The 22,873-nt window shown below is 49.2% G+C and overlaps 2 protein-coding genes across 11 annotated transcripts in view; one reads left to right on the plus strand and one right to left on the minus strand.

Annotated features, from left to right (window-relative positions):
* PPARA (peroxisome proliferator activated receptor alpha) overlaps positions 1-12,219 on the plus strand; it is a 91,623-nt gene extending 79,404 nt beyond the window's left edge. For all 6 annotated transcript variants that reach the window (XM_034951723.3, XM_034951724.3, XM_008964792.5 and 3 more), the window contains 2 exons: positions 315-762; positions 3,647-12,219. In XM_034951723.3, coding sequence (XP_034807614.1) covers positions 315-762; positions 3,647-3,891 — 693 coding nt within the window. In that variant the 3' untranslated portion in view covers positions 3,892-12,219. The remainder of the gene's footprint in view (positions 1-314; positions 763-3,646) is intronic.
* A 257-nt stretch (positions 12,220-12,476) lies between these two features.
* On the minus strand, positions 12,477-22,363 carry CDPF1 (cysteine rich DPF motif domain containing 1). Of its 5 annotated transcripts, none has more exons than XM_003812383.6 (4): positions 18,732-22,363; positions 16,632-16,744; positions 15,571-15,682; positions 12,477-13,699 (listed from the first exon to the last, which is right to left on the minus strand). In XM_003812383.6, the coding sequence occupies exons 2-4, from the start codon at positions 16,742-16,744 to the stop codon at positions 13,553-13,555; spliced, it is 372 nt and encodes a 123-aa protein (XP_003812431.1). In that variant the 5' UTR covers positions 18,732-22,363; the 3' UTR covers positions 12,477-13,552. The 5 variants fall into 5 exon arrangements, with proteins under 5 accessions (XP_003812431.1, XP_063459225.1, XP_063459223.1 ...); XM_063603155.1 differs by having other exon boundaries at positions 15,567-15,682; XM_063603153.1 differs by having other exon boundaries at positions 15,571-15,722.
* Between the last annotated feature and the right edge of the window lie 510 nt (positions 22,364-22,873).

The raw sequence follows: 22,873 nt of genomic DNA on the forward strand, positions 1-22,873 counted from the left end.
CCCAAAGTTCTGGGATTACAGGCATGAGCCACCATGCCCAGCCCAGTGCTTCAGTTTCTTAGCAATGAGATCCACCCAATGTCAGGCGATGATTATTATTATTTTACTGATTTATACTGTTCGTTCTCTATTAATGTCTTATTTTCCCCAACCGATTTTGAAGTTGAGTAAGGACTATGTTCCGCGGGTATCTTGAGTCCTCTGGGGCACCGAGCTTGGTGATTTGGACGCAGGAGCTGCGCATTAGTGAGCTGATAGCTGGGAGCATAGCGCATCCCACATCACCTGACTTACCTTGGTGTCCTCCTTTGTAGCCTTTTGTCATACATGATATGGAGACACTGTGTATGGCTGAGAAGACGCTGGTGGCCAAGCTGGTGGCCAATGGCATCCAGAACAAGGAGGCGGAGGTCCGCATCTTTCACTGCTGCCAGTGCACGTCAGTGGAGACCGTCACGGAGCTCACGGAATTCGCCAAGGCCATCCCAGGCTTCGCAAACTTGGACCTGAACGATCAAGTGACATTGCTAAAATACGGAGTTTATGAGGCCATATTCGCCATGCTGTCTTCTGTGATGAACAAAGACGGGATGCTGGTGGCGTATGGAAATGGGTTTATAACTCGTGAATTCCTAAAAAGCCTAAGGAAACCGTTCTGTGATATCATGGAACCCAAGTTTGATTTTGCCATGAAGTTCAATGCACTGGAACTGGATGACAGTGATATCTCCCTTTTCGTGGCTGCTATCATTTGCTGTGGAGGTGAGTGGTTGATTTAATCTCCTGGTGTCATGTCACTGACAGGCTCCTGTCTTGAAAAATTTGACAATGGGAAATCCAGTACCAGCCTGAGCTGTTCCAGTGGAGGGGACACTCACATGGTGGGAAGACGTCTGACCCCCAGTCACTGCTGAGAATTCAGTGGGAATTATAACAATATTGTATAATATTATAGTATATATTGTTATTATCTATAAATACATATTTAATATTTTGTAAATGTATGACATTTTAATCATAATATTAGCCAGGTGTGGGGGTGCACACCTTTAGTCCCAGCTACTCAGTAGACTGAGGCAAAAGGATCTCTTGAGCCCAGGAGTTCAGGTTGCAATGAGTTATGAATGCACCATTGCACTCTAGCCTGGGCAACAGAACAAGACCTATTTCTTTAAAAAAAATTATATATTTTGCACAAATATATATATAGAGAAAAAGAGGTCAGACATGGGCCTGTAATCCCAGCCCTTTGGGAGGCTGAGGTGGGTGGATCACTTGAGCCCAGGAGGTTGAGACCAGCCTGGGCAACATGGCAAGACCCCGTCTCTACAAAAAAAAAATAGAAAAAATTAGTCAAGTATGGTGGCATGTACCTGTAGTCCCAGCTACTTGAGAGGGTGAGGTGGGAGGATCACTTGAGCCCAGGAGACAAAGGTTGCAGTGAGCCAAGGTCACGCCACCACACTCCAGCCTGGGCGACGAAGAATGACCCTGTCTCAAAAAAAAAAAAAAAATTATATATACACACACATACACACACATTTCATTTATATTATATCTAATATTATAAACAGATATAATTTATATATTATGATATTCCTGTATATATTATATAATGATGTTGTATTCATATTATAGACAATATTGTATGAAGTGCTATACAGATGTCAGTATAGTTGCTGTCACAGTTGGTTATGTTGATGAAAAGTATATTTCCTAATGCAAAATATAATATCAGTCAGCAGCCAAGTGGCAGTGACTGCAAGGTTCGCTTTGCCCGAGGAAGCAGATCCCAGGGAAGGCCGATCTGGTCCTCTCTGTGGAAGCTGGCTCTGCAGCCTCCACATTTTTGGCTCGGTATCACGTTCCTTTAAATAGCCCCGTCTCAGGTCTAGGAAGGTCATCCACCTACTGCAAACTCGGCTGACCTTACCCAGGGTTGGTGGAGACGGATGGGGTCTCCCACACTGCCTGCAGCCATACTGCGCCTGGGGGATTGACTCACTGTCAGCATGGAGCTGACTCAGCCCTACCAGCCGTGCCCGTTACTGTGTGGCTGGGCACAAGTCAGATGAAGGAAGTCCTTGCGCTCTGGCGTAAAGTGTACAAAGACAAAGCAGTTACGCATAATTTGTCCTTTAGTATGGTCAGGATGTAGCATTGTGGGTAAAATGCAGTTGCAGAACTATTTATATGTAGCATGATCACAGTTTTATAAAGGAAATTATAATCCTATATCAATCCTATGTATATAGAAAAATGTCCAGTGAGATATATGTTAAACCTATTATGGTGGGATTAAAATTATGAGGGGGGATTTCTATTTTTCAAAAGATTCCTCCTTTTTTTTTTTCTTTTTTTTTTTTTGAGACAGAGTCTCCGTCTGTCACCCAGGCTGGAGTGCAGTGGCACGATCTCAGGTCACTGCAACTTCCGCCTCCTAGGTTCAAGTGATTCGCCTGCCTCAGCCTCCTGAGTAGCTGAGATTACAGGAACATGCCAGCACACCTGGCTAATTTTTGAATTTTTAGTAAAGATGGGGTTTCACCATATTGGCCAGGCTGGTCTCAAACTCCTGACCCAGGGTGACCCACCCACCTCGGTCTCCCAAAGTGCTGGGATTACAGGCACCCGGCAATAATTCCTCTCTTTAGAGACTTAATAGTTATAGCCCCAGCCACTCTGGAGGCCGAGGCAGGAGGATTGCTTGAGCCTAGGAGTTCCAGTCCAGCCTAAGCAACAGAGCAAGACCCCATCATTAAAACAATACAAAAACAAGAATTTTAGAAATAAAAACTTAATAATTACATTTACAACCAAAAACAATGAAGATGTTTAAATCCTCATCACTAGCAACCCTGTTAAGAATCATAGTAATGACTGGGTCTGTGAGGGAGCACCGCCTGCTGAACATGGCTCAGGGCAGTATTTTCTGGACCAAGAATCAGGTCTCATGCTTTGAGACTGTCCCAGGATGTCTAGTGCCAGCTACCCCAGGCAGGTCATCTGGTGTGAATGTTGACTCTTCCTGCACCAAGTCTCAGACCTGCCCCACCCTCCTCCCCACTCTGGGTCTCCTGATCTTGGCTCACTGCAATCTCCGTCTCCCAGGTTCAAGCGATTCTCCCACCTCAGCCTCCCAAGTATCTGGGATTACAGGCGTGAGCCACCGTGCCTGGCCTACAAAACCTAGTTCTAACACAATCACTCCTTAAATATGGTGGAACACTTGAAGCTTAATATGTAGTTTCGATTCAAAAGCTTCATTTCCCATATTATGCAAAACTGGTGGTTGTTATCTCCAGAATGTACTGTTCCTCCTACTAGCTCTAATTTTTCTCCCTGACAGGTGGTCATCAGGTAAATAACAAGTGAAAAGGCTGCACCATAAGGTGTACTTAGGGCACTATTGCCGCCTAGTAGTATGAATATTTAGGAAAGAGTACTGGTCCTGTCTGTCCCTACTTCACCTATTGACTTTGGAAAAACCTATGTCTATCTTCCAGTCAAGTTGACAATATCTAAAGGCAGCTCAGTTTTTTTCTAAGAAAGGCCACATAAAATAGGCATGTTTGGTTCCTGAAACCGATAAGCAGTTCTTGGGTGATTATCACACTCAAACCTCTCTCTCTTCTTTCGAGACTAGATCGTCCTGGCCTTCTAAACGTAGGACACATTGAAAAAATGCAGGAGGGTATTGTACATGTGCTCAGACTCCACCTGCAGAGCAACCACCCGGACGATATCTTTCTCTTCCCAAAACTTCTTCAAAAAATGGCAGACCTCCGGCAGCTGGTGACGGAGCATGCGCAGCTGGTGCAGATCATCAAGAAGGAGTCGGATGCTGCGCTGCACCCGCTACTGCAGGAGATCTACAGGGACATGTACTGAGTTCCTTCAGATCAGCCACACCTTTTCCAGGAGTTCTGAAGCTGACAGCACTACAAAGGAGACGGGGGAGCAGCACGATTTTGCACAAATATCCACCACTTTAACCTTAGAGCTTGGACAGTCTGAGCTGTAGGTAACCGGCATATTATTCCATATCTTTGTTTTAACGAGTACTTCTAAGAGCATAGAACTCAAATGCTGGGGGTAGGTGGCTAATCTCAGGACTGGGAAGATTACGGCGAATTATGCTCAGTGGTCTGATTTTAACTCACCCGATGTTAATCAATGCACATTGCTTTAGATCACATTCGTGATTTACCATTTAATTAACTGGTAACCTCAAAATTCGTGGCCTGTCTTCCCATTCACCCCGCTTTTGACTATTGTGCTCCTTTATAATTCTGAAAACTAATCAGCACTTTTTAACAATGTTTATAATCCTATAAGTCTAGATGTATCCAAAGGTGAAGTATGTAAAAAGCAGCAAAATATTTATTTCAAAGACTTCACTTCTGTTTCCTGAATCTAAAGAAAGACAACATGCTGCTTTTTAATCATAGGATGGAGAATTTTAAAGAACTGTTTGGGCCAGGCACAGTGGCTCATACTTGTAATCCCAGCACTTTGGGAGGCCGAGGCGGGTGGATCACAAGGTCAGGAGATCGATACCATCCTGGCCAACATGGTGAAACCCTGTCTCTACTAAAAATACAAAAATTAGCCGGGTGTGGTGGCACATGCCTGTAATCCCAGCTACTCGGGAAGCTGAGGCAGGAGAATTGCTTGAACCAGGGAGTTGGAGGTTGCAGTGAGCTAAGATTGCACCACTGCACTCCAGCCTGGTGACAGAACGAGACTCTGTCTTAAAAAAAAAAAAAAAAAAACTGTTAGATAAGCTATCAAAATGCAGCTGTTGTTTTGTTTTTGGCTCACTGTTTTCGTGGTTGTAACTAATATGTGGAAAGGCCCATTTCCAGGTTTGCGTAGAAGAGCCCAGAAAACAGAGTCTCAAGACCCCCGCTCTGGACTGTCATAAGCTAGCGCCCGTGGTAAGCGGGACGAGACAAGCTCCCGAAGCCCGCCAGCTTCCTGCTCCACTCAGCTCCGTCCAGTCAACCTGAACCCACCCAGTCCAGCTGTCTGTGGGAATGGTGGTGTTCTTAGGGACAGACTGACACCTTACTTGTCAGTGTTCCTCCGGGCCCCATTTGGCAGCTCCCGTATCTTTTGTTATGTTGCTTTTAAAGATATGATGTTTCATTGTTTTAACTCTTGGTGACAGTAGATGCTCTCTGGAGCGCAGATGAGGCACATGTGTCTTCATAGCCTGGGCTGGGTGGGAGCCAGTCCCCCTGCGGATCGAGAGAGGGGGTAGAGTCTTCTTCAAATGGCAGTTTTACTTCAAATGGCAGATTTCATAAGAGTTGGTTATTTTTTACAATGGTTTAGGTTGTTAAGTCTCCTTTGTATGTAAGGTAGTTTTTTCAACATCTAAAATTTTTGTTTTAGCCTTCAAAACCAACTTACCAACCTCAGTCCAGCTGGGAAGGCAGCGTTGATTATGGCAGTTTGTCAAGAATATATGGACCTGGAAACACTTTCTCTCTCTGTCCACCTGGTAGATAAATTGTCCTGTTGAGAATTTTTAGATCTGGACTGGAACTGCCAGGACCACCGCCTCCAGGGAGTCGCTGGGCACCTGGAGGTATCGTCGATGCCTCTCCCCCATCTTTAGAAAAGTTGGCTCTTCTGAGGTCATTATTATTTTAAGAATGATTAGGATTGATAAGGGTCCCATGACCAGCATTATGAAAATGCGAGAGTGGGAAGGACACAGTGTGAGACTTCCACTAGAAAAAAGTGAAAGTTAGGGTTAGGACATCCTTTTTTAAAAATTACAAATTTAGTCCGTTTTGGTTTTTGTAATCAGGCTAGGCGCAGTGGCTCACACATGGAATCCCAGCACTTTGGGAGGCCGAGGTGCGAAGATCACTTGAGCCCAGGAGTTCAAGACCAGCCTAGGCAACATAGCAAGACCCTGTCTGTACACAAAATTTAAAAATTAGTTCATCGGGGTGGCACACACCTGTAGTCCCAGCTACTCTGCAGGCTGAGGTGGGAGGATTGCTTGAACCCAGGAGGTCGAGGCTGCAGTGAGCTGTGATCTCACCACTGCATTCCAGCCTGGGTGACAGAGTTAGATTCCACCCTCTCCCACCCCCGCAAAAAAAAAAAAAAAAAGATGCAATCAAAGGGGCTGTTGGCCAGCAATGGCAGCAGCAGCAGCAGGCAGTCTGCCCAAGTGTCTTAGGAACCAAAAGCAAATAAAAGTGTTTCCATATATGCCACCAGCCAAGTGGCCATCCTAATTCAGAAAGAAGCTAGCCTTTGAGTGTCATGGTGCATCCGTTTCAGTATTATTTCCTAAAATGAGAAGCCCCTGTGTCAACAAGATCCAGGGGCTGGAGCCCAATGCCAAGCCTGTGTTGTCCCCAACGACCCTGCAGCTGCTCGCTCTGATGTACCCTGTGCCATTCAAGGAGATGTGGTCCAGGAAAGTGAGCCTCATGGTTTTCAGAGAAGTCATTGTTCTGTTTACATTTTCATAAAACCTGTTTAAAATAGCTCCCCGTCTCAGGCTTTCAGCAGTAACAGTGAGCTGACTGGCAAGTTCGATGTTAGCTCCCGGGACACTCAGCAGCGATGGTGAGCATTTGGTTTCCTTAAGGCCCAGCAAGACTTCCAGGGACATCTCTGGTGAAGCCAGAATGGAGACACCAGTGACCTCAGGATGAAAGTCACTCGACATTGGTCTCTTGTGTTGATAGGGAAGGAAATCAGGCATTCCTATTTCTTTAAATAACAAAACCACTAATTGCCACTCAATGCTGGAATATTTTGGGTCACCTAATCATAGATTTCTCAGGGCATCAATACTCAAATATAGGCTGATTATGCCCCAGTTCAAATGGGAACTATTAACAGAGTGCATTTCTTGCTTGCTGGGTTTCAACAGACATCAGCCAAAAGAACAAAAGAGATGTCAGGACAGATTCCAGGAGTGTCGGAGCACATGTGTGGCACCCGCTCCCTCTGGCAGCGAATGTAGGAAGTCGCCAAATTTACCCACTCTTCAACAAGTCATTGTTTAAACACGGTTTTTCATTTTCTCAACTTTTAATAGCAAAAAGTGCCAAAGTCCTCAGAGACCAAACAGCCTTGGTCTACCGTGCTGACCAGGGTGAAGGCACGGCGAGGGACTCCTCCCAGACGTGCCTCTTGTGTGCCAGCTGGCTGTGGCTCGGGAGCAGACGCAGGCCTCCCCACTGTCCAGGGGAGCCTGGCGGCGCATCCCTCCTCTCCCACCTCCTGGCACTTCCAGCTGGGTGTCCCACATGTTGGATTCTGTCCCCACCACACTTCCAGAGACCAGAGAACTGTGCAGGCCTACGTCCGTTTGGATGAATTGTCAAAACAAGATGCTTCCAGTTACAGCGGCAGGAGCGGGACTGGGAGCACGGGCTGACGGCTGCTGGTGCCTTTCTTCCCACCTCGCTTGCCTGTTTCCGCTTGACCTTTCCTCCAGCTCCGATGAGAAGAGTATAAAGCATCTTCCTAATGGGTGTGTTTGCTATACGAACATAATGGACGTGAAGTGGGGCAGAAACCCAGAACTCAGCATTCAAGGATGCCCAGGAGAGCTGTCCCTGTTTTAAAGAGCTGTGTTTTGTTTTGTTTTGCATTTAGAGAGCAGACAAGGCACCCTTCTGCTGCGCTGATGCGTTTCTTACACTGGGCCATTTTAGACCCCCAGGGAAACAGCCTTCCTGGAGCGTTGTCTGGAGGTTCCAGGGACAGGGCAGCCTCCCAGAGCTGAGCAAGAGCTCAAGGTACAAATGAGAGATTTGTTATACCATGAGAAGTCAACAACTTAGCCACCACTTCCCCGCAATGGACCATGTAACAAATACCTCAGCAGGCTCTGCAAAAGGCCATGCTAGAGCTGAGGCGCACACCCTGTGGCCTCTGTAGTTAGGGCAGGTGGGATGGAGACTCCTCGAGTGCACACACCTGAGCCTGCCCACACACAGGGGAGCAGCATCTCGTATGACGTCTGGAAGGAACTTCGGTTGTGTAAAGGGAGCCTTGAAGATACGTGCAAAAGGTGCTACCCCAATTTGGTGAAACTGACATTGGGCACGTCTTGGGCTTAGGAGAAGCGGCCGATGGTCCCGGCCTGCAGTGACAAACCCCCCTCCCCGCACCGCCCCCAGCACCCCCTCTCCTCTTCACCTCTTCCTGCTGGCCATGCGGAAGCCACTTCCTCAAAGAGACCCTACCAGACGCGGATGGAAACAGATGCACCAAAGCAAGCCCTGATGAAACCGCGACCTCCTAAGGTCTGTCTCCTCTGAACTTGCACCTGGGCCTCTCTGTGTTTGGTTCCAAGCACTTCCCACCTCAAACTCCCATTTTCAAACCACTGTATCTCTGCGCACATCTGATACTTACCAGCCGCATACATGATGGAGGGTTTTTTGGTCCTGATCCAGTGGCCACACCTGTCTTTGAAATGTCTCACTGAACTCCAGTTTTAAAATAGATTCATTGCTTCAACACAGCAAGCCCAATGCACCCAGCTAAGACTGGCTTGACCGACAGCCTGGCCTTTGGTGGGGGGCTTCCTGGGGCCTGGGGAAAGCTGGCCACCTTCAACAGCTGGTACCTCTTCAACAGTGTGGCCTTTCAAAATGCAGATGCCACCAGGAGAACATGCCCACAGCTCACCACCTATGGATGCCATGGCTCTGGGCAGCTTTCAAAGCAGGTTCCTGTGGTCTCCTCAGCTGTTTGAGGGGGTAACAGCAAATCAGCCTCCATTTTAAAATGAAAACACCAGCCTCCAGATGTAGGGCCTGCTGGGTGTTGCTAGCCGCTGGTCCCCAGGCACGGTGCACTTTCTCCACCTCCTGCAGCCTCCCTGTTGTTTCTAGACTCTTACACCTGGTGAGTGCAAGGACAGGTGACCCAGGGGCCTGCAGCCTTGTCCTCAGCTCCCATCTCCTGGACTGCCAGCCTCACCCTCTGCAGTTAGCATGGTTGGCCTGATGCAGGGATCCTGAGGGATTACTTTTTAGACCTTCTTTCACATTCAGAAAAGTGGTATAGATTCAGGAGAGGCAAGAAAATTATGCTGTCCATAGAAGTCACCCATGAAGACTGATGCCACCACCTGAAGGCTCATGATTGTTAAAAATGTCCACGGGAACCTCTCGTCCACAGGAGGTTTGTCTCAACACTTCCCATTTTTACGGCATTGGCATTGCCAAGCATGGGGAAGTATCCGCTCTTCTCATGTTAAAAGTGGCCCAGCTTTTCTTAACTCAGTCCAAGCTGACTTGTTTAGCTGCACTGGAATTTCTTACCAACCAAATATTTGCATCGAGCAAAGGGGGCTGTGTGCACCTCCCTAATGGCAGCGATGATGGCTGCTGTCATTCAAGCCCATCTTCAGACGTCACAGTCTGGAAGTGAAATGTCCACAAATATCTGTGGCAGAAAAGGCTATACGGACCACCCAGTTGTGCTGCAGCTTTACAGAGCAAGGAAGGGTTGTGGCAAATAAATGATTAACCTGCCTCGACTGTGCTGAGGGCAACCAAGGCCACCTCACCAAAGGATTATTTGATGCCATTAAATCATCCCGTGACCTTCCTGCTTCCGAGTCCATGGCCTTTACCCAGGGCATGTACTCCCCTGAGAGGCCTTCTGCCTAGAAAGATCTATGACTGGGTTGCAACGGTTGAGGTCTAGGTTTTTGCTGGGATTTAGATATTTTCAGGCGCCATTTTGACAGCATTCAGGAAAACGGTTATTGACCCCATAGACTAGGGTAAGAATAAAGGCAATAAATTTGGTCTGACTCAGAATATAGGAGATCCATATATTTCTCTGGAAACCACAGTATACACTAAAATGTGAAATTGAAGGTTTTGTTAAAAAGAAAAAGATAATGAGCTTCATGCTTTGTTTAATTACATAATGATTTCCATTACGCTATTTCTGTGAAATGCAGCAGGTTCTTAAACGTTATTTCAGTGGCATGGGCTGGAAGCTTATCACAAAAAGCCATGTGTGTGGCCTTATCAGAACAGAAAGAGACAGGCTGGTGCCCAAGGCTGCTGCCTGCTCCACCTTTTGCCAGCTCTGGACATCTGAGGACGTCCCTGCAGATCTGGAATGGGGCCCTCAACTGACCATTTGCTTCTCAGAATTTCAGTTTGAGACATGAGAGGTATAATCAGTTACTTTTCTCCCCCCAGAGAAACCCTTTTGTGAGGGGAGGAGCTATGGAATGTGGTTCAGCTGAAACACATACAACTGCATCCTTTTGGAGTCCTTTGCCAACAAAAACAGACCAACAGACCAGATGGTGTCCATGTTCAATATCATGTCTTGATGGACGCAGCTGATGACCTCAAATACTTGAGTGGTCTCATGGCTGTTAGATGGATTATTTGTGAAAAAAAAAAAAAAGAGAGAGAGAAAATAATTGATTTTTACATCAGAGATAGCAAACTGAGACCTGGGGAGGGGGGTCAGCTTTTATTTTATTTTATTTTTTTTAAGTTTGCTAGTTGGGTCAAATGTGAGGAGGAGGGAGTCTACCTGCCACCTCTTCTCTTGCCCCTCTTCTGCCCACACATCCAGCATCCAAAATCCATTCATTTAATGAATTGATAAAGTGCCATGCAAACTGGTGCACAAACAGGCCCCCAGTCCACCCAGCCTGGCTCCTAGGAAAAGTGGTGACCGGGCGTGGGGGGCCATGCCGCAGGCCTGGGACACAGTCGGGCACCTTCCCCGGCCCCCCAGGCCTTGGCTGTGCCTCAAGTCAGAGAGGGTCAGCCTTCAGGCCCCGGAGAGGAGTGACTGGCCGATCATTTCACAATAAAATCACTCACTTTTGGCAACTTCACTTTTTTTAAGGCACAGTCAGTTCCTTTTTCATGTACCTCACAAAAGATGAAGACCATGTAGTACTCTTTTTGGTAAAGTTACAGTGTTCATGTTAAATATCACTTTTTTCTACATTGTGTGGTAAAAGGAACTATGTTGATAGCTATATCTTAAATACTGTGATTTGAGTCTTTGAAAAATATCCTAATACAAATATTTTACTAACTTACGATCATTCATCTAATAACAAACATTTGGATTCTTTGGAAATCAGTGTTAATTGACTCATATTCTTAAAAGCCTGGCTCTTGACCCTATTGGAAACACAAAGGAAGCTGAAATCAAACATCGAAAATACACTACGCACACACACACAGCTTTTCATTTCTCCTGAGCCATGCAGAATTTACTTTCAATGTGGAAATCTGTTCCCTTTACCACACTGTATATGCACAGAGCACAGGAGAGGCTATCACTAGTCACTTCCACCAGCGACGCCTTAGACTCCGTGTTAGAGGCCACCGATTTCATACAACAGTGTTTCGCTAAAGACCCTTCACTATTCTTGTTTAGTAAATAGCTGTCTGCTCTTCAGGGAACTGTTACCTATGGGTTATTACCAAAGAACGCTGGTAATTGGAAATGTCCTGATGGAAATTCTTTGCACGTGCCGGTTCTCTGGCATCCTCCAGGTGGCCCAACCCAAAGCAGAAAGCAGAAACCACAGACCCCGTGAGTCTCCCCATACCTTGTTTCCAATAACTTGGCAAAACTTCTCAGTGCATATTGGTTACACCCTCTGGGATTCATAATGCCATTAGGCTAAAACCCTAAGAGAGAGGGTTGACAGAAACACACGCGAGAATGAGGCAGATCCCAGAGCAAGGACTGGGCCCAGTCTCTCCACATGTGCTCTACTAGTGAGTGCCTTATACTCTCAGTATTTTGGGGCTTACAGCTTCTTATTTGTGCTAAACAGGTGCAGTTCCAAAGTAGGAACTGCCACACAGGCCCCAGCATCCTCTCTGCAACTTCATACCTCTCCTGGTGGGGGGAGCGGGCATCCAGGACCTCCGGAATCAAGGGTGTGCAGAGAAGAGCGAAAGTAATTTTTCTAGTCACATGAACTGATTGGTTCCAGGCAATTAGAAAATGGCTATAAAATAACCTTAATTTTTAAAAAAATCTTGGGTCTTCATTTTCCTATTAGGAGACTGAACTGACCACATGTATTGATTTATATCCTGAATATACGGGAACTTCTGTGTTTGGGATGTCCCACTGTAAGACTGATGAATGTACAGAGTTAATTTCAGGGTACAGTTTTGCCTTAATGGTTTTAAAAAAATAAACTATTTTTTAAAATTTTTTGGTGAGTTTTGAGTGATGCTGCGAGATGGACTGTTTGGTCTAAAAGAACCAAGTCCCCAGCTGTGGGGTCCGCCCTCCGCCAGAACAGTCCCTGCGCCCCTCATGGAGGCTGTCTCCACCTGCACAGTCCCTTTTGTGTCCTTCAACATACAGAATGGATCAAGGACAATCTGGCTCCGGAATACGACATCCTTTCGTCTGAAGTCACCTACAATGGGAACTTTTAAAGCAGTGAGCATCTTAAAGTCCATCAGTGCACAAGTCAGTAAAAACTCTTTATTCATTCCTTCATGTGACAGTTGGCCTTGAGTAGTTACAAAGACAGAGCAGTTCCTGCCTCTCAGAATTCTAAGCAGACATTCCAGAGCTCACAGATCAGTGTCCCACCAGCTGCTACCCTGGAAGCTTCAGGGAGATGGGGAGCCTGGAGTAGGGGGTGCTGCAGGAACCCCCGGCAGGCAGTGGGGCCAGGCTTCACAGGCACCCAGGGCTGAGTGCGAGATGGCAGGGGGCAAGCAGGCAGGCAGTGGGATGGTCTTGAGGTGTGGAGTGAGGGCAGGAAGCCCACGGCATTCCTGACTTGGAATCGAGAGAGACAGAACGGAGGGGCCCGAGCTGAAGCCAGAGTCTGAGGGAACTGGAGAGGCTAGAAGCCAGCACTCAGCTTCCCAGGAGACCCCAACTATTGCCGGGCCAAGTGTCCAGGGAGAACGTCGGGTATCCAAATGTTTCAGTGGAAGATTCCTTTTCCAAACGAGCTGGTTCTTTGGGTTTTTAATTATAAACATAATACATGGTCGAGGTTAAAAACATTTTCCAAGCACCACATAAGTATATGAAATAAAAATTCTATACCCCTCTAGACCTTCCAGACTGGCTCCAGAAGGAGCTGCTGTCAGTGATTTTCCTTACAGAGAGACCACTGCAGCCACCTACAGTGCACCATGGCCCCGACACAGTGTGGCATCTCCCCCCACATGCACCTGCACGCAGCCTCTTAGGAGCTGCCCTGCTGAAGGAGGTCATCCCTCTCAGTCACATCTGAGCAGCACTCACTCAGGCCTGGGCCCTGAGGGCCATGTGGGGGGACCTGGCCGGGTTCCTGGCTGTGTCTTGTCTGGCATCTGCCTTTGGGCTACCCTCTTGCTACAGCTCCCTGGGCCTGTGGCTGCTCCAAGCTGGACTCCAGCTCCCCTGGGCTGCAGTGCTGCTCCCAATGGTCCAGAAACAAGGCCAGGCATGGTGGCTACCAGCTCAGCAGCATCCCCGGCGCAGGATGGCCCAGGAGCTCTGTGCAGGGTGCCGCCCGATGACCTAGCCCCAGTTGCACTCACGTCCGAGAACCGGGCTGGCTGGGGGTCCTCTTTGATGGAGCTTTCCTTTTCTCCAAGTCTTGCCGAATTTCCTGAGGAAAAGCACTGATGTTCTCCCGGACACAAGGGAGGCAGAATCTCTTGGAGTAGAATAAACTGCATTCCTTAAAGAAGTGGACAAGGATGGAGGCTGAGTATCCTGGGAACATGGTGCAGCTCCTCCCAGGGGCCAGCCCTTCCCACACTTGGGGGGCTGGGCTGGGGCCCCAGCATGCACAGTGTGGGCAGGTGGCCAGAGCTAGACCAGCAAGAGGGAGAGCCAGGCCTGAGGGCCTGGCAGGGTGTCCAGGAGAAATGCAATGCAGGCCTGGGCTACCCTGGGTGGGAACAGCTGGGATGGGACAGAAAGACTCTGGGGCCTGCTCTGCTCCATCACGGGGCAGTGACAACAATGGAAAGGTGGAGCACAGGCCATGCCCCGAAAATCCCAGAGTCCTCCCCTCCCAGCTATCACAGCACGAACAGTGGCCACCTGGTGCTGGGAGCGGCAGGGGACAGGAAGGACAGCCCCACAGACCGAAGACGCCATGGACGAGCCAGCTAGTCTGGGCAGGAGGCCAGAACTGTCCAGCCATGTCCGCTCTCCTCTCTCTTACACACTAGAACTCCCGAGATTCATCACGGTGCACAGCACGTGGCTAAGAATGACATTCCCCAGCCCCCTCTGTAACTGGGCATCGCCATGTGACTCAGGCTGGTTAGGGGTGTCAGCAACTGTGTGTGCCACCTCCTGGTCATGCCCTTTGAAGGAATGGACTGTGCTCTCACATCCCTTCCCGCTGCCTGGGATGCAGATATGATGGTGGGAGCTGCCACAGCCACAAGGGACCCAAATAGAGACTCTGCTGAAGACAACAGGGGTGCCCTTCCAGCCAAGGCCACCAGTTCTGGACTCTTACATAGGAGAAAGTAAGTAAATAACTATTTGCTTTACTTAGGCCACTCTTATTTTTGGTGTCTGTCTGTTCTTAAAGCTTAGTGTGCTCGCAAACATAAGGCTGCCCTCCTGCAGTCCTTAGAAAACACCCTTCGCCATGGAGATCCACTCACTAACAACCTACTGTTTAAACAAACAAAGCTGCAGACTTGTGGTACCTGCGTGCGCCCCCCACCCCCGCCACCCCGCTGCTCACGAAGAGCAGCCCAAGGCCAAGGTGTTGCATTCAAGACCTCCACCTCCCCACCTGGCCCACCCACCTTTGCAGTCTTCCTTTCCCAGCTTCTCCTGGACCACCAGCTCCTCCATGAGCCTCAGATACTCCCATGCCACACTGCGGAGGCTCCTCCCACCCTGGCCCATCTCGTCCCCCTGGCTATTGATACAGCTCCCCTTTGCGCGTGTCGACCTGTGGCAGATGCTCAGGGACTTCTCAGACTCTGGGGTCACTCTGAGTACACTGGGCACGCTGTGAAAGCCACACTGCTCCACTTCCATCCGTCGTTGGGTTTTCAGCTACCCAGGTGAACCTGGCCCACCCAGCCTCTCTGAAGCTCAGTTCCCTCATCTATAAAATGGGTGGAATATAATACTGCTTTACCTGACTAAGGGGCAGGACTGAATGAAGCCTCAGCAGTAAAACAGGTCCCAAGCACAGGACCTGGCACACAACAAGTGCTCATGAAAGGACAGTCCCTTCTCCTGGAGATCCCTCCAAGAACATCTAGAAAGTAAGTCACCATCCTGGTGAGAGGGAGCACAAGGACTGTCTGCACTGTTGGTGGGAAGGGGAGGAACCCTGAGGGGCCACTGGGGTGGGTGCAGAGCCACCAATTACCTATTTCTATTCCTACACCAGGCTGAGACCCTCTAACTGACCCTAGCTTGCCCTCTCACCTCTCCCCTTCATCAGCTGAGGGGCCCCATCTATAATGGGGTGAACCCGCTGGTCCCTCTCTCCCAGCCCTCCCTACCCAGGGAGAGCTCCAGGATAACCACAGCAAGGACAGGTGGCCCCAGCCCACACTGCTTACCCACCGGGCCCACACACACCAGCCTGCTGCACAAACTGCAGCACGAGCCGAGGACCAGGAATCTGTCCTTGTCGGAGGTGAAGGGATCCTTCATGACATAGCTTTCCTCCAGGAGGCTGCAGGAGAGTGATGCCGGCGTCAGAACAGCCCAAATCTCTGCCATCGGAAAATCAGCCATGACCTATGGCCAGGCAGCAGCAGCCTGCACCTCTGCAGGGCCTGCATACCTGCGTGGGCTCATCAGGGCAGGGGACTAGGCCACCCGTGCTGCAGGGCAGTGACAGAAAGGATCAGCAACTGGGGCCACACTGGCACTGAAATTGAACCTGCTCTCACCTCTGTAACAGCCATGGTAGAGAGAACCCCTTGTTCTCAGCCAAAAGCAGGGCTGCTGCAACATGGGCCCCCAGACCCTGACTGATTCACCAGAGTGGGGGCACAAGGCTGCCATCTGAATACCCCAGGCCTCCCTACACCCCAAGCCACACCCTCACAGCCCCTGGAAGCCAGCTGGCCTCATGCTACACATCAGAATGAGACCCCAGGGTGACATGATGACACTCAGGCTCCTGGTCAGCAGAGGGATGACAGCCAGAAGGAAAAAGCCATGCCCCTGCCACTGCATCCCATGTGAGTAACACACCGGCCAGCTTTCCAACAAAGTGGCATTTGATGAAGGACAAGCTGGAGGTCAAGAGATAAGCCCCCGGACCCACTGGCTCTAATCCAGGTCTGCAAGGGAGACAGGCCTCCCATTAAGAAAGTGTCATGGCAAGGGTGCAGCCCCAAAGGGGGAGGCCACCACAGGTCCCCCAGCTACTGAGCTGCTCCCCCACAGCTAGAGCAGGTATTGGACTCTGGGCTAGGTGTGGAGGAAGGTTCTGGAAGAGTCAGACCTCAAGCCTTGCCCAGGCCTCCAGAGATTACACCGGAAGCATTCAGAGCCTGGCCAGGGTGGGGCCTAAAGCGCCACACCTGAGCCAGCTGTCAGACCTAGGCACACCACCCACCAACCAGCACTGGGCACAGGCCTCCCCGGCACTGGCCCAAAAGGCATGCACTCACACCATCGACTGGGTGTTGGGGGGCTTCTGTCCCACATAGCTGTACGGAGCTGTCAAGGTACAGAGTTCACACTCAAACACTCCCAGAGGACGGCACTCTGCATGGGACGCCATCTGCAAGATCAAGAGATGGGGTGTCCCTGGGTCACAGGCTTTCTCAGGAATCCTGCCCCTTTCTCAGCTATGAAGACCCTAATCATATAGTCCTAGGACAGTTTCTTGCTTCCCCACCGTACCCTTTTCTCTATCCCCGGCTGAAACAGGTTTTCACCGGTGCCCAGAGTGACAGGATTTGCTGTCCATATTCCAATGGTTTAAGGTTTTTGTACTGCTAGAGAGAAGGATCCAGACAGGATCGAGCCAGAGCAGCCATCTCTTCTTCCAGGTCTGCACCACGGTAAAAGCGTTCTGGTCTCCTGCTCTGCCCCATTCTTTACCACAAGCCCCCAGTGAACGCTGGTGGAGAAGGGCCCAGAGTGGGTGCAAAATCTCCTGTTTCTGCTGCTCCTAGAAGCTCTATGCCCTCACATTAGTCCACACGTGGTGTGGACATTAGAACTGTTTTCTTGGCCAGGCGCAGTGGCTCATGCCTGTAATCCCAGCACTTTGGGAGGCCAAGGCAGGCGGATCACGAGGTCAGGAGATCGAGACCATCTAGCTAACATGGTGAAACCCCGCCTCTACTAAAAATACAAAAAATTAGCCAGGCGTGGTGGCGGGCGCCTATAGTCTCAGCTACATGGGAGTCTGAGGCAGGAGAATGGCGTGAACCCAGGAGACGGAGCTTGCAGTGAGCCGAGATCGCGTCACTGCACTCCAGCCTGGGAGACAGCGAGACTCCATCTCAAAAAACAAACAAACAAAAAAACTGTTTTCTTATCTGCTTGTATGGAACCCCCTTCTCATGTTCATGGTTGGGTCTTGGAGGCCTCTCTTTCCTTAGATTTCTGGCTAAATGGCTGCCATCTGATGGGTTCATCAAAAGTTACAATTTTGCTGATTACCCAGCTCCTTCTTTGACTATGGAATCAAGTACGACATTATCAGCTGGCCCCTAGCTCTTGGCTGTGACCTCCCCTCGCCTGAACTGAGCATGGTGTATAAAGGCGTATCAAATGCGATGGGTTTCCCCACTGGGTGTCCCCAGATGCAACTCCAGGAAGCATGGGTTACCAGTGACTTTAAAAGTTAAGTCTGGCCCGGTGTGGTTGCTCATACCTGTAATCCCAGCACTCTGGTAGCCAGAGGCGGGCGGATTACCTGAGGTCAGGAGTTCAAGACCAACCTAGCCAACATGGCGAAACCCCATCTCTACTAAAAGTACAAAAATTAGCCGAGCATAGTGGCGGGTGCCTGTAATCCCAGCTACTTAGGAGGCTGTGGCAGGGGAATCACTTGAACCTAGGAGGCGGAGATTGCAGTGAGCCGAGATTGTGCCACTGTACTCCAGCCTGGGCGACAGGGCGAGACTCCTTCTCAAAAAAATAAAAACAAAAATAAAAATAAAATAAAATAAAATATTAGCCGGGCGTGGGGGCGGGCGCCTCTAATCTCATCTACTCAGGAGACTGAGGTAGGAGAATCGCTTGGGGGGGGGGGCGGGGAGCGGGGGCTGGGGGGGCGGAGGTTGCGGTGAGCCGAGATCGCGCCACTGCATTCCAGCCTGGGCGACAGAGCGAGACTGTGTCTCAAAACAAAACAAAACAAAAGTTACGATCGATCGCGGGTGTGCGTGAACCTGATCCCGCTTCTCTTCTGCACACCGGGGCGTCCTAGGCCCCTGCCGAGGCTCCTGGGGGCGGCGCCTGTGAACAGGGACGGCTGAGCGGGTCCGGGGGTGCTGGTGGTCCCCGCGAGCCTCCGCCTGCCCTCTGTCGCCCCAGCGCTGCCCGAGGTCAGGGGGGACAGTCCCGTGAGGCCCACACCCCGCTTCTCGGTCCCGTCCCCAAAGCTGAGAGCGGCTGCGCCGACTCCTGGCGCTTGGAACCCAGCAGGCCACGCCGGCGCGGAACTCAGTCCCGGCGAGCGGGAGGCACCCTGAGGCAGCGCAGGGAAGGGCCACAGCACGCTCGCCCCAGTCAGTCGGCCACCTCGAACTTACCGCCGCCCTCGTCCCACGGCTCCGCGTCCAAGGCGCCTGAGCGGCCCCGCCCCACCGCGGCCCGGCCAACCCCGGTGCAGTCGCAGACGCAGGCGCGGAGCGGGGGCGGGACCTCGCGGTGGTTTTCCGCCTCTGCCTTGCTTTTCCGGTCGCCGCGGTCCTCTGCGCGGGATGTGGCTCTGAGCTTCGGGGTAGTCCGCGAGGCTGGGTTCCGTGCTGAGGGGCGTCGCGTCTGGCCGTGCGCTGCGGGAGCGCGCGGGCCTGGCCTGCTGTCCTGGCCGCTGCGAGGCGCTCAGCTTCTTTCTGAGTGTTCCGCCGGGTTCGACAGGGTCGAGGTCGCCGGCGCGCGGCTCCCGGATAACTGAGGGGCGCGAGGGCGCCTCCAGCCTCCCACCTGCCCTCCCGCGCCGCGGACTAGGCTGCCAGTCTACCCCACCGGGACGTCTGCCCCCGCACGCAGGAGGGGGTGTGTCGGCCCAACGGGGTCTCAGGACCTGTCCGTGCTCCTCCAAAGCCCACGTCGCCTGCGGCGCCCCTCGGGTCTGCGCCGCGTTCTCCTTTAGCCTCCCGGGCCTCTCCGCTGCCCCTCGCCCCCAGGCACCAGCCACACCTGCTTCCTTCTGTTCCCGCCCGTGGCCTCTGACACGCCGTGCCCTGGACCCGAAATGCCCGCCCCACTCCTGGAGCCTCCGGTGTGTGAGAGGCACCTTTCCTTGGGGTCAGGGGCCCGGACTCTGAAGCCGGCCTGGCTTTGTCTGTGGGCCCCAATCCTCCCAGCTCGGGTCCCTCGCCCCAGCCGCCGCGGGCCGTCACCTGTGCTTTGGGGACGACAGGGTGGCCACCCCTCCTTCCCCCAAAGATTTGAGGGTTTTGCTCCACGCGGGAGGAGGTCTGCCTGTGCCACCAGCCGGCAGCCTTTCACATGCTGTTGCGTTACGGGGCCCTCTGTGACCTTTCCCTAGGCCGAGGGGTGCTTCGTCTCTGTTCCTGAGAGACCAGAATTTCTTCTTAGTTTGTCAAGCCACATCTGTAGGAATAGTTGCCAAGTTGCAGCAGGCTGGGGTCTGGGACTTGCTCCTTTGGCGAATTGAGAAGTAAGGATATAGAAGGCATTTTAGCACTAATGGAAACCAGAACCACTCTTAGACCTGGGCAAGAGGGGCCCCGGAAATTAGCAAGCAATTAGCAAGCAGCTGGATTTCGATGACCACTGTACTTAGAGCAACGGCATTCGATTCGTTGGATCATTTCAAAGATGACATACTGGGTTGTTTTTTTGTTTCTGGCGGTGTCTAAAGATGGAACATCTTGAAGCATTTTGAATTTGACCTGTGGCTACCCTCAGATACAATGATGGTAACCCCATGAGTGCTGTTAAAGCAATTTGACTTATTGTAGACAGGTTAACACATGAGATGCGTTAAAAGAGTTAAGTGAAATATATAGGCAGCATTCAAAGAGCAAATCGTGGTCTTTGGCAGAAAATAGAGTTAATTTTGTATTTGAGCTGTCTAGTTATTACAATTAGAAAAAGTTTTAAAGAATCCAAAAGGATTTAAAATATTGCATAAAGTTTTAGGAGAAAATGGTTTCCAAAAAGCAACTGCATATGAAATAAACACTAAAATGACATTAAAGTACAATGTAAGAAAATCGGAACTAGAAGCATTTGCTGGAGTCTGAAGAAAAAGATTTATGCATGAATGATTCTGAAACTAACTTCTATAGAGACGATTTTCCGGCGATGGTAGATCAAGGTGTAGATTGTACTGAAGAGAGAGATTCAAACAAAGTGAGTAACCTACCGCAGTTTTCAGTTTTCTTGATAATACCCCAACAACAACGTAAAAGAAAAACGTAAGAAATCCTATATGGATCTAAATGTAAGAAACGATGATAATGGTGAAATAATAACATTATTTTATATAATGAAAATATTGTGTAATATTTTCTGCAATCATGATAATTTTTCATATGCACCCTTTCTACACTGTTTAAACATGATATCAACAGTCATGATTCAGTTCTACATATAACGCTTTAAGAATTTATTCATAATTCGTTACCACTCAGCAGAGTCAAGTTTCTCCCAATTGAAATAACTAAAAACTATCTGAAAGTATACTGACTCAGGAAAGTTTGTCTAATTTGGCACTACTGTCAAAAGAATGCAATTGCGTGAAAATCTTCATTAGTCATTCTTCTGAAATGAAGATGAGAAACATTTATAGAATAAATAACATAATTTATGGATTATGTGATTATGTATGTCTTTATTACCCATCCAAGCATTAGTGGCCCATCAACATAACACCTAGAGATACACAATAAAAATTAGCTATCTTTAATATTTTGCCAATTTTCAGCTATATTAAAACCATAGTTTTACACATAATTTTGAATTCGGTGTATTTGTCCAGGTAAGTGGATGTAAATATTTTATGTAACAGTTTGTAAGCTTTTAAATATTTAGACATACAGAGATTTGTAGTCCTGCCCTAGGCCCCACAGATGCTAGGGGTGGGCTCACTGGGAAAAATGCATATATGTTGTGGCAATACTTATAAAATGTTGTATGGATGTAATCTTAAAAGATTATCACAATATCAGATATTGTACATTGTGTATTTAGGTGAAGACTGTGAAAGAAAATCTGAAAATCAGAAGGAATTGGATGCAGATGAAAATCTAGAGCTAAAATATTGCTAATAGCAGCAAAAGGGGGTACTGTGGAAGAATAACTTCTTATGTACCCCACTTCACTAAATATCCTATTCACCCCGTTCTCCATTTCCGCCAGTAACATGGAAGTCTAAAGGCTTGCATTTTGTTTCTAGTGCTAACTAATGAAATTCCAGAAGCAGGCCTTAAAAATGCAAAGTCTTCATAATTAACAATAAGTGTTGAGATAGTTGAAGGGCATATATCCCCTTCTCTGTACCTACAGCAATGGAACTTTCTCTGCATATAAAACTTGTTTTTATTAAATATTAAATACTACTCTGAGTATTTAATAAGGGGCTAAATTGAGAACAAAACCAGGAATATCCATCTTCTTGTTCTGTGCAACAGAGACAGTGGGAGGGTATTCGTGACTATAGCCAATTATTCTGGAATAGTCCTACCCTATCCCTGGAAGTATAATGAGAACAAGAGTCTTAAAAGACTCCTTTAGGCTGGGCGCGGTGGCTCATGCCTGTAATCCCAGCACTGGAGGCCGAGGCGGGCAGATCACTTGAGGCCAGGAGTTTGAGACCAGTCTGGCCAACATGGTGAAACCCCATCTCTACTAAAAAAATAGAAAAATTAGCTGAGTGTTGGTGGGAGCGTGCCTGTAGTCCTACCTACTCGGGAGGCTGAGGCACCAGAATTGCTTAGTCCCACCTACCTGGGAGGCTGAGGCACCAGAGTTGCTTGAACCCGGTGGGCAGAGGTTGCAGTGAGCTCAGATCTTCCAGCCTGGGCAACAGAGCAATACTCCATCTCAAAAAAAAAAGACTCCTTTAGAAATTGTTGCTATGGGCCGGGCGCAGTGGCTCATGCTGTAATCCCAGCACTGGGAGGCCAAGGTAAGTGGATCACCTGAGGTCAAGATTTTGAGACCAGCCTGGCCAACATGATGAAACCCCATCTCTGCTAAAAAAAAAAAAAAAAAAAAAAAATGCAAAAAATAGCCGAGCGTGGTGGTGCACACTTGTAGTCTCAGCTGCTTGGGAAGCTGAGGCAGGAGAATTGCTTGAACCCAGGAGGCGGAGGTTGTAGTGAGCTGAGATCAAGCCACTGCACTCCAGCCTGGGCGACAGCGAGACTCCGTCTCAAAAAAAAAAAAGAAAAAAAAAAAAGAAAAAAGGACACCTCCAACCCAACATACACACAAATTGTTGCTCTATCCTGTGAAAATGGCCTTCAAAAGAAACCTGAATTTTTGTTACTTGATACCTTGTCCTCCTGATAATGGTATAATTGGCATCTCTTTGTTTCTAAACTGTATAAATACCTGTCATCACTCTAACAGATTAGAAGAAAACCCCTCGTACTCTCTTTCCCAACATGCCTGGAAAAACTCCTGTGACTGCTGGATTTCTCACTTTCACCAAGAAATTGAGATTCTTGTCTCATTTGGCAGGCCCCACAGCAGCTGT

Source organism: Pan paniscus, chromosome 23 (assembly GCF_029289425.2).
Source record: "Pan paniscus chromosome 23, NHGRI_mPanPan1-v2.0_pri, whole genome shotgun sequence".
Classification (NCBI taxonomy): domain Eukaryota; kingdom Metazoa; phylum Chordata; class Mammalia; order Primates; family Hominidae; genus Pan; species Pan paniscus.

Coding starts and splice junctions, on each gene's coding strand:
- CDPF1 (XM_063603153.1), bottom strand. CDS start 16,744: ATGGCGTCCCATGCAGAGTGCCGTCCTCTGGGAGTGTTTGAGTGTGAA. Junction 15,723..16,631: donor CCCAACACCCAGTCGATGGT/GTGAGTGCATGC, acceptor TTCCGATGGCAG/AGATTTGGGCTGTTCTGACG. Junction 13,700..15,570: donor GGCTGGTGTGTGTGGGCCCG/GTGGGTAAGCAG, acceptor CACTTCTTTAAG/GAATGCAGTTTATTCTACTC.